Source organism: Cyprinodon tularosa, unplaced genomic scaffold, assembly GCF_016077235.1.
Source record: "Cyprinodon tularosa strain WSP-4 unplaced genomic scaffold, ASM1607723v1 ctg414, whole genome shotgun sequence".
Classification (NCBI taxonomy): domain Eukaryota; kingdom Metazoa; phylum Chordata; class Actinopteri; order Cyprinodontiformes; family Cyprinodontidae; genus Cyprinodon; species Cyprinodon tularosa.
The window spans coordinates 234,979-249,608 of NW_024039135.1; the positions used below are offsets into that span (position 1 = coordinate 234,979).

Here is a 14,630-nt window from a genome sequence, read left to right on the forward strand (position 1 = left end):
GATTTTGGAATATTAGAATGATTAATTAAAACTGAATGTTTATTTCCTTAGAAGGTCCTTACATTGTTTGGCTTCATCCCAGTCATGGATGGAACCATTATCAGAGCTATTGTTGTAGTTACCAATATGTTTTCTTTTTTCTTGATCATAAGGTAAAGGTACTCATAATATTATATCAAGATACAATATAAAAAAAAAAATGTTTGGATAAGGAGATATTTGGACTTTAAGTTTTGGGCCGATCACTGTTTTTAGTCTCTCTGTTCTGTCTATTTAACCCCAAATATTTATACAAGTTGATGTATTCCAATATTTCTGGTTGTGTTGGATGGATTTCTCCCTTTAAACACACCAGTTTCTACTGTTTCACATGGGGAGAGATTTCAGAAAATTAAATAACATTGTGCAACCAGCTGTCATATTACCAAGAACTTTGGTTCAAGTTTTATTGGTTTTTTCCAGTATTTTACTATTCTTAGTTTATTCTTTTAGTCCTTGCCCATTTCTGTAACTTTTACAGTTTACTAGATGATTTAATGTCATTGTTTGGAAATGGTATGTATTTTCTATTCCTATTTTAAGTATTATTAATTGTTTTTATATATCCTTTCCTACAGTATAGTGATCTTTTGTTATTTGTTGGGAACTAGCTACATGTTTATCTTTATGCTGTTAGGATTTCCTCCCAGTCCTCTTCAGCTTAGTAATCTACTTTGATCCTCCTCAGCTGGGCCCATTCGCTCCTGATTGCCTCACCTGGCTGCCTTGCCTTTCTCTCTCCCTCCTTGTGTCTAGGCAGATGGTTTTGTGTTTCTGTATAAAAATCAAATTTTTTTTGCCACTAATCTCCATGCCTGGTTTTCTTTTTCTTTCAGCCAACAACTTCCAAATATTTAATGTTTTCACCAAAACAAACCTATTAAGCCTTACTTAGTTCTGTATCTTCAGTCCTCCCCTTGAACTATACCATGAAAGGTTTTCACCAATTAGACTTTCGTGACAAACACATTTTACTTCACTGTGTCATGAATCTATGTTCTGTACATATAACTTTTTAATTAATTACATTATATAAAAAAAAAATAAAAACAAACTGTGTGCCAAACTTGATTCTATACAGTTTGCAAATGTAAAGTTTCATCATATAAACACTACTTTGAATAGATGTTCAGGTAAACATGGCAAAAATGAAATGGGATTAAAAAAAATTTCTTAAACCAGCCTCAGTTATTTGTCTTCCTGTGTATCTAATAAGGTTTTGATAATTACTGTGGTTAAAGATATATTATTTCAGGCAAGCTTTGTTCCATTTTGCAGTTCAAACTTTCCTCCATTTCAACTTGGAATTTGAACCATCATTTTAATACCCATTTAAAATAGAGCCCTAATTTTCTTATAGAAAATAGCCATCACATGATGGATGTGTGTGCCATTTCTTCTTTGGAGCACTAATACGTCCATGCACTGCACTGTAATGATACAGGAACCGGTTAAACATTATCTTGTGTGTCTAATCTGAAGGCATGGTGTATCCAAGGCTGCAGCATTGTGGGCTCACTAATGTGGTCTTTAGCATGAGCGAGTGCCCCTCTATTAATCACATTAATGATTGAGAGTGCGAGCCAGATGGATTTTTGGTTTAGATTTTGTTTCATAAGGAGGTGTAAATGAGAAAGATGGTATTACGGGGAAAAAGGGTCCCTTCAGGTTTGTCTTACTTGATTTCAGGTGCATAATCCTGATAGCTGAGCAACGTAAAACACAGAAACATAAAAAAACAGAAATCAATCAAAACAAAGAGAATGAGATGCTGTAATACGTGAGGCTGTAAAAGCAATGTACAAATTAGGACACAGAGGAGGAACACAGGGACAGCAAAGATGGCGTGTTTGTTGGCAACACAAAGGATACAATGCAAAGATTATGATCAAGGAGAATGGAAAGACGATTTCTAAAATTGACAGATGGCAACTGAATGATCTCAGTTCATAGAAGAAAAGGAACTTGCTGCCCTCATAAAAACTGGCAGAATTTTGCATTTAGCACCATTATAACTAGGCCAGGTGTACAGCAAAAAAAAAAAAAAAGATAGAAAAAAATGATTTATGAATTCAGCAGCTCGAACATTAAACATAATTTTCCCAGGGCTGCCTTAATGACCTGGTGGGGGAGGTACTTCATCAAGACGACTGCCTTCAGATTGCACTGAAAAACACATGCTGGGGCCCCGAAAGGACCCAAAATATCTTCTTTTCGCTCGTGGCGGCTTTGTTTTTAAGGGCAGTGGACAACCACTAAAAGAGGTCACTAAGAATGGATGAAAGAGAATAGGAAATGAAGAATCTGTAAGACCCTAATTAGGATATGAAATGTCTTTCTTTAAAAAGTGTTTGGCAGAAAATCTTGTGGAACTGAGTACAAAAGTATCATAAACGTTTTGTCTTTTATCCTAACAGGATTAACAGCTTCACTAAATCTAAAAAAATGTATGTTATATTCTAGACATGCTTGGTATATGGTCTTTTTGTGTGTGTGTGTTTGGTGATTGTTGCTGTTGCTTAAAAATCCAAAAGGAGATTCCCCAACAGCATTTTTTAATTTAGAAAAAATTAATTTGTATATTTTTAAACTAAAACCATTCTCTGTTCTTTGAATGTATTGCTGAATATACAATCCAAAACATTGTATTTTATGGTTTACAACCATAAAGTAGTTATGACAGTTTTTGTTCCAAACTCTTTACAAAGAAGTCTATGGCTATGTTCACACTGCAGGCCTCAAAGCTCAATTCCTACTTTTTTGTGAAATCCAATTTTTTATTTTATTTTTTATTATTTTTTTTTTGCCGTTGTTGTTTACCTTTCCACATATATGCGACTTGTATGTGATCACCTGTGCGAACTACATTCATACAATGCAAGTGTTTCACATTCGCAATAGAGGATGCAATGACGTCACAAGCAAGTTTTCACTGTGTTTACAGAAGTAAACATGGATGGTAGAGCTGGAGCCAATCTAGCCATTTTTCCCAACTTTAAAAACTCAATCTTTTCAAGATTGTAAAAAAAAAAAAAAAAAGGCTGCTCTCCGCATTATCGTCCACCGTGGTTGTTGGTTTTCTTCCCGCTTCTGCATAGCAAGACGCAGAAGTGGGACCTTTGTTGAGTATTAATAATGTTCATGTCGGATGACGGCGACCTGGCTGTTCAGACACAGGTCGCATTAAAAAAGAGCAGATTCATCTCTGATTCAGGACCTCATAGCCAAGTGGCCTGGGTCTGATTGGAAAAAATCGGATCTGTTATGAAAATATCAGATACAGGTTGCATATGGGCAAACAAAATCTGATTTCGGACACTTCAGGCTGCTGTGTTAACGTAGGCTATGTTGGTCTGCTATCAACAGGCTGGTATCCAATAGGTTTTGTAGGCGCGTATGTAAGTATGTTCAAAGGTGTAATCATCAAAAACAAACTTTTGCATATTAATGATATTTGAATAACATCATGTAAACCTCAATGTACTTTAAATTAGACTGAGTCATAGGTAAATGTTAAATCAAAGTTTTTCTCTTGTTGCGGCTCCTATCCAAAATACATAAAGAATTTAATCAGCTTTCTTTTTACATTTTCTCCTTAATCCATGGGTTTTAATATGATGGTTGGCTCACAATTTACAACAATCTAGTTTATATCACAGTGTGACACTCCATGTATATATATATTAAATTCCCAGGCATAAATGGAACCACAAATGACAATCATGTTTACTGCTCTGTCACTAAATAAAGGGTTTTACATTTTATTTATTATTTTTAAGGTTTTCCTTATTTACTAAAAATGTTTCTATGTTTTCTTGTAAGTACATCTTGAACAACTGTTTCACAGGGAGATTTAGTGACAGAGAAATATCTTCATTTCAGCTGAGGGTCTGCTTTTTTTCATTAATTACATTTACTCAATATAGCCAGCACATTCTGTAAAACTCTGTACTAAATTTAGATGTAAAAGGTTAAACATAACAATAGCCTATAACTGGATCTTGCCTGACTTAATTGACATTTTAGTTTTTTGATATACTACATAATTTTTTAGCCTGCTGTGTAACACCTAGATGCATACTTTATGCACGCACATACTAAAATAAGCTAAATAAGTGTACTGTTGAGGATACGTCTTCATTTCTGTGTCAAATCCCACTGATGCATTAACTTGGTCTCTGCCATGCTAAATCTCCTTATGTTTCAGCAGGAACAGTGTTGCTTTTTATATCAAATATGTCTCGACACTCTCATCATTTCAAGTTCAACTACTGAGAAACGCCTACTTCAAGATCTCACTTATTTCCACTACCATGGAGGATGATGTTTTCTGTGTTCCATTGATGAGGGCTTCTTATTTATGTGTGCTCATGCTTAACTCTTGGGTGACTTGATAATGAGTTATATTAACTAATTTATAGTAGATGTAGTCAAACTAAAAAAGGCAGAATATCACAAAGCCAAATAGGTTTACTCAGGACATCTGCTCTTTACTCGGACTAGGTTAAATTCAGCTTTAGAAACATTTCCTTACCATGCTGTTGCAGGGTTTAGACGTTTCCCCTATAATATATTTGTTTTTCTTTCAGTTGTATTGTACCAGGCATGTTTAAAATAAAAATTGTGAACATTTCTAAATGATCATAGTCCCTCTATTAATATATATCATTAATTCAAAAAGGGGTGTGTATATTTTATATCCACCGCATGCTTCAAATTAAACACAAAGAGAGCAAAAACTATGCTGCAATAGAGAAACACCAAGATGGTCTATCTCTATGAAGGAAAAAGAAGGGGAAAAAAACAAATCATGGATCAATTCTACTTTCAAGCCTGCACTAAGAAATGCCATATCTTACCAGTGCCACTCTACAATAACACATCCATCATAGTAACGGTAGCTTAAATGAAGAGGGAAAAGAAAAGTGAAATGAAGAACAGAAAAGATTTAAGATACATACGCACAAATAGCAGGTTGTAGTGTAGTTGCTAATCAAAAACAGTAAAAAATGAGGGAAAAAATAGAAACATTAAAAGAGATTAAATATTCATGTCAAATAAAAAAAGGAAGAATGATGAAATCAGAACAATAAACTCGACATCCTACTATAATGAGGAAACAAACAGCAGAGAGATGAAAAAAAAGATGACAGACATTGTAAGAAAATTAGCAAACTGACAGAATTAACCAATGTTGGCAGCTGGATATAATCAAACCAGTCATACTTGCCATATAAGAGAAAGATAATGTGTAAACCTTCCTGTAAGTTTGACATGTAGAAGTTGTTTATGTAGAATTAAACAAAAAAACTCATTTTCTATTTATTTTATATAAAATACTGGCTTTAAGAATATATATACAGCCAATGACGTTCAGAAAGATGCTGTGAACATATTAGTGCAGTTGGGGGTTCAGTAATATCTCAAAAACAAAGCTAAGATGAATGAACACTGACACAAAGCTATGTACAAACAACCAGTTTCTTTGTGGCCACATAAAGCATTGGTCACTCCTTTGAAATCAGTACAACTTGGAGTCAGGGGGTCAGCTGCTTGTTACATTTGGAGAGTGTAGAGTTATAAATCACAGGACAAAGAAAAAAGAGACTGTCAATATTTGCTTGGGTAAGATAAACTTAACAGTATATTGGCCACAGTAAGGAAAAAAGCCCACCTTGCATAGATGTTTGGAAAGACCAAAAGGACCTCAGTTCAACAAATAGTTTACTGATTACTCTAATGCATTAGTTAATAAGGAAGAAATTAACGAAATTAACAAAAAACTTAAATGAAACAAAACAATTATAAGGGAAATGTGTCATCAGCCAAACCAAGTTTATCTATAATATAAATGTTTTGATCTTCATGTCTTGGCTTCATGCTGCATAAAGTTATTTATTTATTTTATCTGTGAGCTTTTACCATCAACAAAATTCTCATGATTTTGCCGCTGCTGGCTGGCTTGATTGCTCATTTCCTTCACCTGTATAGCTCTGCCCTGTTCCTCATCAGATCCACCTGTTGTGGTTTCCTATTTAAGCTCCCTGTTTCCCAGCCATTGGTGTCAGATTATTCCTGAGGCTTTAGTAAAAAGAGTTTTCTAGCGTACTTTAGTGTTCTGATGATCTGATCCTGACCTGTTTTTGCCTTTGGACCTTTGAGCCTGCCTGCCCCTGTCTTGTTAGTTTTGCCTGCATGTCTCCGGTCCCCTGTCAGCTCTGCAGCCTTCCATGTCTAGAACTCTCTGGCAGCACCCGCTGCTTCTGTTCAGCCGACAGGCTGGAACTGTCCCCGTTCTTTGGACACAGGACTGAACTGTTAAACCAGGTTAGTGACTCGCGCATACAGAATCATCCTCTGTCAAGTTATCGCAGTCACTAACCTGTGTTTCTCTCCAACAGAGCTTCAGTCATAGACGACCTAGCTCCAGAAACCGCTGATCCACAGCCTGTTTTTGTGTTAAAAATTAACGCCTTTAAGTATTCCACTGTCTGTCTCGCCTGTATTCTGGGTCCAACACTCTAAGCTTATTAGAAAAATAAAGCTGACAATACTCTGAGGTTCACTTTCTTTGCTGAATAACTGTTTGTTTGGATCTATTTGATGAATCCTAATGACAGCTTAAACAATTTAATGGTTCAATCTGACACAGGAACCATGAAATCAATAAACACTGATTATGAATGATAACAAAATAACTTAAAAGTAAAGATCATGCGTTTAAATGTTGATTTTATAAATTACCCATAATCTACCTATCAGAAGTTGAATGTATTTTATTTCTATATGAATGTATTATTAAGAAAATGTTCTAACTGTTATAAACCTTCAATTTTAATTTTTAACTGAGCAACAAAGCCGTGCACAGATGCAGGGTGGTCGTGGTTTGAATGTGTTTAATCTGCAGCACAGCAGGGATTTTTTTAGATTGACTGCATTTACAGTACTTGACTGAGTTAATGTGCTAAATTGTTGCAGATTCTGTTTTAGATTTCTTACAAGCATAAGAACTGATGGAAACTTCCCTTGCAGTTTGAATAAGGTATTTAAAGAACAGCTAGATTAAAGTACAGCGGGGGCAGAGTGTGAGAGAATAGTTATGAAGATGAACACTACACACTAGACTTGTGCAGTTTAAGTATTGCATTGCATAGTCACTGGGGATGGAGGTTTCAACCTATTTCTTTCCCCAGTCTTTTTCTCAATCTCAGATCTTTATGCTTTAGTCTTGGTCTCCTGTTGTCAGGGATCAAAATATTGTATTGAAGCCAGCCCCATGCTTTGCAGTTTTGTAAAAAATAAAATACTATTGATACAAAACATAATTCCCTTTGATCTTCACTTGCAGATGCTCATCACACCGCATGTGAATTAAAAACAGTTTTTGTGATCCGAGCACCACTGGATCCCACCATCTCAGACTAAATACAGTGTTGTTATTGCTGTGAAAATCTTAAGTGTGAGAATGTCTACAACACCATGGCATTTATTATTTTTTAAATATTGCCATTTTTGATCCATTGCTTTAAAAAAGCAAACATCGACCCGCAATCTCGCTTTCACTCAGAACACACCTGCTGTCTCACCACTGAACATGTCCTTGGTTTTGGAAATGATGAGATCTGCTTTTGAAAAGCATGGAGAGTTTGAATAGAAGGCAAAGAAAAAACATGACATGTTAAATTCTAAACATTTGGCCTAGATCTCGGTCTGGAAAAAGCTGCCGTTGATTCTTTCCCTTATAGTCCCTGCAGGGGTCAAATCTAGTTGGACTTTACAATGTGACAAACTATTGCAGCTTCAGTACAGTTGTCCTGTAGTGTTTTGATGCTAACAGACCAGACAGTTTGTGGGTGCAATGTTCTGAAAATTTGCTAAAATGTAACTTGCATTCTAACCAGGCAGTCACTACCCAATCCGTCCCGGAAGCATGATCCATACCATCGGCTCATTTGCGCATGTGCAAGCAGATATTCATTCAGGTCGCCATAAATAATGTTATCATGGTACTAAATTTTTTTTTATCATAGTACAAAAAGACAAGATTTATGTTTAAATCCAAAACCGAAAAGGTATCTCCCAGAAGTAGCCTATTATTCTATTTCCGGCACAGACAAGTGATAAAACAGAAATTATTTTAATGCATTTATTTTCTCAGGAAATAGATTATTAACCTTCAACACATTATAGCTACGCTTACTATTTTTGGGGAGAGAAAAATGTAATTTAGGTATTCTTTTTAAAATTAAAATCTGATGTGCCCGGGATGTTTATCTGGTTGCGAATGTGCAAATGAGCTGATGGTACGGATCGTGCTACCAGTTTTTTTTCTCTTTTTTTGTTCTGTTTTTCACCAAAAGAACGGATCAGAAATCCGGATTGGATGCTTCACCCGTAAGGCTTATTTATACTTATTATAGCCTTATTTATTTTTAACATATTGGGCTTTCAATTTATCTATTTTAACTGCAAAGTTTCAAAATATTGATGATAAAACAGAAAGATAAATCTAAATGTATTGCAAAAGTCTTAACATATTAGGTATAAAATTCATGTTTTATGTCCCATATATATACATGTCCAATATACTATATATAAAGTACTGATAGTAGTTACTCTGTTCAAAACTGATAACATGTTTTAGCTTAACCACTGCTCTGAAACGTATGCAATTTATTAATCAGAATCCCAATTCTTTATTAATCCCTTGTAGAAAATTAGGCTAGGGAGAAAAATAGGATTGTAAGTACAAAATAAATTTAGGAATAATATAAGGATAAGAATGAAATAAGGATGAGGAGCACCTAAGAATAACCTTTTACATCCACACAAGTTAGAAAAGTCCTGCTGTGTTTTATTTCTTATTTACAGCAGCTTTTGGCATCACCAGTTTGTGTTAAAGCACAATAAATTTCAAATCATGTAAATCTGTCACAACTTTTTCCAAGGCCTGGAATGAAACAGAACCGTTTCTTCTAGAAGAAAATAAAAAGGTTCAAATCCTCCATAAACGGTCCAACCTCTAAAACAGCAGTGTCATTGTGGTTGTTTTAAGTTTCCATGGACTGACAGGGTGAGAAATCAAGAAAGACATTTTCTTCTGAAAATGGATGTGCGGTCGGCAACGTGTAAAAGCCAAACTGGTGCTCTACTCCTTAGATGAAGACTGAAATATGTGAGAAATATGTTTGGAGGAGTTGGAGTTGATCTTTGGATCCTATAACACTGTATTAACTCCAGAAGGGGAGAAGCACACAATGTTAGAATATATCACTGCTAATTTTGCACCAAATTCTTGTTTTTATAATTCATGGACGATGTTTGTTTCTTATTTAGAGGGATATTTATACTCTTGGTGATTATGTTTAAACTAAACTTAAACTGCTGTATTACTGTATCAATCTTTGTTGTTCCACTAACATCATTCTGATCTATGATTAGAAAGTTTATTTCCAAGTTGCGGGTGATTTTATTTACTTCGTTTTTGGCTTTATTGTTTTTACAAATGCATGTGGAGCAAAATACGGCAGGGTAGGCTGGGGTCATTTTGCAGAGACCCTCACAGCAATGTGAGATCACAGAAATAAAGCCGCAATACCAGGCAAAAGGCACAGTAATGTGCTCAAAGTGGCTTAGAACATAATCATAAAGCAAGCATCCATCAGAGGATAAAGACAGCAAAAACAACATTAAAATCCTCTTCCGATGATCTTCTTTAAGGTTAATTAAACTCACAGAAACCTACTGTATTCCATTAAGTGTGCTACAGTAAATGTATTGTTAGTACTCAAAGTTTGCATTTACCTAATATAATTTTGTCTTAATCAGCTGCATGTTAACAGATAACGCCAGGTAACCGCCATTAGACTGTCTCCAATCCAACAGCTTGGTCTCTTTCCCCAAGCATACGATTGGATCCTATTTAGATAATGATAAAGATGCAGCAAAATACCTGTTTGATTTTAACCTGGACTGACATAACCTTTAAACATAATAAGAGCTGCTTATCTCTGCAGAATAAGGCTTCTCCAACCCTCGGGCTCAGCATTCTCATCCTAAGTGCTTTTAATAACGGTTTGAAAACATCAAGGAACAATGAGACTTGGTTCCTGCACATTATTCATGAGCATATCAGAGACTTTTACAATATCAGAATCCCACAGACGTTCAGTGTTAGTGTTAAATGTAAAATATTGGTTCGTTTACTATAACTAAGAAATTTTAAAACTGGGGGGGGCACTTACACAGGGAGGAATTAAATCGAAAGGAACAAAAAGAAAAAAGAAAAAAAAAGGAAGGAAAGGACACGAGTGAAGTAAGACCGAAAATTTGGGAGAATAAAGTAAAGTACGGTAGGATTCAAGGACTAAACAAAGGACAGACAGAAGGTTGTGGATATACTATTTAGACAGTGGGAGAATCAATAAAGTCTAAAAATAATGGTATTTTGTTTTGCTCTTTTTATCCAGACCCATACAAAATCCCATGATTTTCCTCAGACGGAAACAACACAAAGGAGATGCAACTTTAAAAACTTGAGTTCGGATCTTAAAAATGCATTGAAAATCAAAGGATGTCAGCTCACATTCAACACAATTCAGCTGTAAAAAGGTAAGAGTTTAGTGGGAGCAGGCTCCAAGTCATTGAAGTCTTCTTTCAATCGGCAACAAAAGCGCACAAGAAAGGTGCTATTTGTTAGTTGACTTTAATGGATGTCTGGGTGATCAGAGTGCTCTTACTTGATGTTGTCCAGGCAACCAGAGTCTGGTTTCAGAATGGCTGTATGGTGGAACATCTTGTAGAGAGCGATGCCCAAGAAGATCACGTTGAGCTGGAAGAAAAAAAAAGAGAGAAGAAGAAACAGGGACTCAAGCAAGTCCATTTCATGTCCCACTCCCATTAATTTTAAATTGGGGCACTTTGTATCACAAAGACAGAACATTGTAACCAGACTTAGTTTTCCACTTTGCCAAACAGAGCGCAAAATCTCCTGAGGGCTTCTATAGAAGGAAACAGACAGCCCAGGGCCCAGTGAATTATACTCAAGCTTAACTTTCTCACAAAATATTTTAGCAAATAAAATATAAACATACCGACAATGGTGCACCTCATTAATCTTCCTTTTTCAGATTGTCATCACAACAAATAGAAAATGGTCACAGCATGAGTGGGACCTGTTTAGAGTGACTCCTTGGAAATTACAGCAATTAGTGTAATGGAACACAGTTTCCTCCTATACACAGTACTTTCATTTTGGGATATATTTTTTTTAAATGAACATTATTGTTCATTGTTATCGTTGATTTTATTTATTTAAATATTTATTTTTTCTTTGTAAATGGTTAAAATGCTTTTTAATTCTTTGCACATTGTACACTGTCGTCAAAGGAACTGTAAAACCTGTATGACATTGTACATCTGTTTTAACAACAATAAATTGATGTGTCAAAAAAAGCAAAAAAAAAGTTTAAACAGATAGGGAAAAAAATTTTTTGTTTGTTTTTTTTTATTGAAGAAAAACCAGAAGGTAAATTTCACCAGTTTGTATTTATGTTAATAAGCTATATCTACATCACTTCTTCCTCAACAAAATGAGACAAATACAACATAAATAAATTTAGTTATCAATCTTTGTCATTGCCATTACATAATATGTATTATTTGTTTGAGTAGAGTACTTGAATTCTGTCAATGCCTATTTAAAGGGAAGAAATAGAATTAGTCTCCCTTTCCTCTTTTTCTTCATCTCAAGTGTTTTTTTTCTTTGCTATCTTTATAATTTTGACAATTAAGATATAAATGTGTATTTATAACTATAAAACAAAAAAAATTATATTCTCTTTCTATGAGTTAAGTAGCCTTTGCAGATACAATTGTGTATTTAATCAGAGCAATTAGAGCTATGGATCTTGTGCCCTGTCATAAATATTTGTAAAGATGAAGATGAAGGACACCAGACCAAACTATGCAGATGAGGTGAAGTTCACCATAGAAGCAGGAAGGACCTCGCTAATATCTCTGCAGAACCACAGGCTAATTAATTCCTTTGCACAAGCTCATGCATAAAGAGCCATAAGTTGTCAGTATGCTGACTTTTCTTGCCTAAAATCAGCCTAGCTTAATGAGAATAGTCCGCTAAACAACTGTCTTCCATTGTTTTCAAAGCTGCTTGATCAATAAATGCCAGTTTGGAAAGAACTAGCCTCCGTCCTACTTGGGAAAGACATTGTTCCAGACAGTGCATGGTGCATGCTCAAAGGAGCGCATTCGCAGACCCTTCTTCACTGCTGTTGTTAGACTCAGGGGCCAATCGTTGTTTACAAATATGCTACTGCTTTCACGGCTTCTTTATCAGATGAAAAATTATTTGCACAGTTTCTAATCCCCTTAATTTGTGCACAACACAAATATTAATACTGTTATTTTTTCTTTTCATTAACTCTAAATTGTAGAGTTAATGAAAAATTACTTTTCTTTTACCTCATGCATTTTTCTGAGATACTGAAGGGAGTTAATTTTTTCTGCTGCACCAATTTACTTTTGATAGTTTGTCCTTTTCGTGTTATTTAATGTTGGGTGTTAGTCTGTGTTTTCTCTATTTGTTTCAGCCATTGTTCCAAAGAATTTCCACACAGTCAGAAAATAAAGCTATTTCTTGAGTCTTCTATTCCTAAAAGAGTGTGTGTCCTCCTTGCAGTGTATATGCAACAACTCACTGACTGTATGGCTGAAGATGGAGAAAGGGTAGAGGAATAGGAGCTGGAACGGGAACAAAATCAATCATAATCACTGTGCGGATTACTCCAACACTGCGTAAAGAGCAGAGTTCGTTCTCTCTTTAACTCTCTGGCTCCATAACGTTGCTCTCAGCTTCCCTCCAAAATTGTTTTATCCAATGACCGCAGCGCCTTGACAAGCTGCAATATATACCTTCTAAGCTCCTCATTCATTTTTCTCAATGCCTTCGTGCCTCACGGTGCCATGTGTGCTCAACGGAGGAACCAGGAAAAAGGGGGATCTCTGTGGACCATTTAAGCAGCGACCCGCAGGCTAAGTAGGGTTAATGAGCAGAAGGGAGAAGAGGGAGGAGGGTGGCTGTTATTAGAAGTAGGGACTGCAGCTTACCATAATTATCAAGGTTGCAGGTCCTATAAAACTCCAGATAAAGTACGTGTCCAGGCGAAGCCAGCAACTGCAACAACAGAGAACAAGAGGTGAAGGGGACAAAGAGTGTAGGCAAGGGGATGGGAATCATGAGCAGAAAAAAACTAGCAAAAGAAGAGACTGAGATATGATGTTATAGCTTATACTCCAGCTCAGGAGGCTATATATGAAGGCAGAGGCTGGAATGACAAAAATAAATAAGCACTTCAAAATATGCTGGATTCAAAGTTGCTGAAAGAAATATAAACATCATATTCTAACTGTCAATAATCTCCATGATGACACCTAATAAAGTCCAAAACAGATCACATGTGTTATTAAAAATAAAGGTAAATACCCAGAGCAGGAATTAGCTTTGGTTTCCGTTTGTAGGCTGTAAGTAAGGAATCGCCATTCAATTATCCATCAATTGAGTACTAATTGTCTTAATCCGAAGGAATTGGACTGACCTTGACGGTCATTTAAATTCTCACCAGTGTGTCTTACGTGTCCATGTTAACTGTGAATACTCTGTAGGAGCTGCCATTATTGCATCACTGCTATAATAAAGTACTCTCCTAACCTCCCACTTTGTACTGAAACAAAGCGTAAAGTCAATCTCGCCCTCAGCCCAACTGGGCCAGCGGAAGGTGACACAATTTTCTTGGAATAAGGGAGGGCTTTGGAATATGATTTATGACCTGTGGTTGAATTATTAATCTTCTAATCTCCGCTGCTGTAGCAGATAGTTGCCTCCATTTTTGTCCACTGAAAAATTACAGTTCTGCCACAGCCACTGTCGCTCAGACTGACGTGGAGTGGAAGTGGCAGGGAATGAGCTGTAATTCAACAGTATTTTTAGGCAAATGTGTTTGTGAAAACTCAAAAAAGGAATCAGGAAGGATGTGGAACAGCTCCCCGTGAAATGGATTATCTTTTTCCAACTATGCTGTGAAGAAAATATATACTTTGAATTTTTTACCATTTTCTCTTGTAACCAAAAACTCCTTCGCACGTCATACAGAGTGCATGTGATAGACTAAGACAGAGTAACTGGAAGGGAAATGATTCATGGCTTCCATCTTTTTTTTGGAATGAAAAGTGATGGTGGGCAGCAATTGTGTTAAGGCTCCTTCAACCAGTACTTTGTAGAAACCATCCTTTCGCCAAAGCCTCATGTCTTTGTTGCCTTTAAGTAAGGAGCTCTGACTATATGTCCTCAGCATCTGGTGTTCCTCCAACTTTTAGATGTTTCTACTTCACTACAGAATAAAAGATAATCATGATGTATTAACAGGACGCTTTAGTTGCCTTTTGTATCTCTGCTTCTTACTGTATGTCTGCTTCTGTCTCCTTGAACCCCAGTCGGCCTCAGCAGATGGCCGCTCACACTGAGTCTGGTTCTGTTGGTAGGTTTCTTCCTGTTAAAAGGGAGTTTTTCCTCTCCA

General features: G+C 36.0%; 1 protein-coding gene across 24 annotated transcripts in view; it reads right to left on the reverse strand.

Moving 5' to 3' along the window:
* Positions 1-14,630, reverse strand: part of LOC119792225 (adhesion G protein-coupled receptor L3-like) — a 359,986-nt gene that overhangs the window by 25,594 nt on the left and 319,762 nt on the right. For 13 of the 24 annotated variants that reach the window (XM_038298763.1, XM_038298761.1, XM_038298759.1 and 10 more), the window contains 4 exons: positions 13,165-13,231; positions 10,779-10,870; positions 4,899-4,940; positions 1,719-1,745 (listed from right to left, as the gene is read on the reverse strand). In XM_038298763.1, coding sequence (XP_038154691.1) covers positions 1,719-1,745; positions 4,899-4,940; positions 10,779-10,870; positions 13,165-13,231 — 228 coding nt within the window. The remainder of the gene's footprint in view (positions 1-1,718; positions 1,746-4,898; positions 4,941-10,778; positions 10,871-13,164; positions 13,232-14,630) is intronic. The other 11 variants (XM_038298779.1, XM_038298782.1, XM_038298778.1 and 8 more) reach the window with 1 other exon arrangement.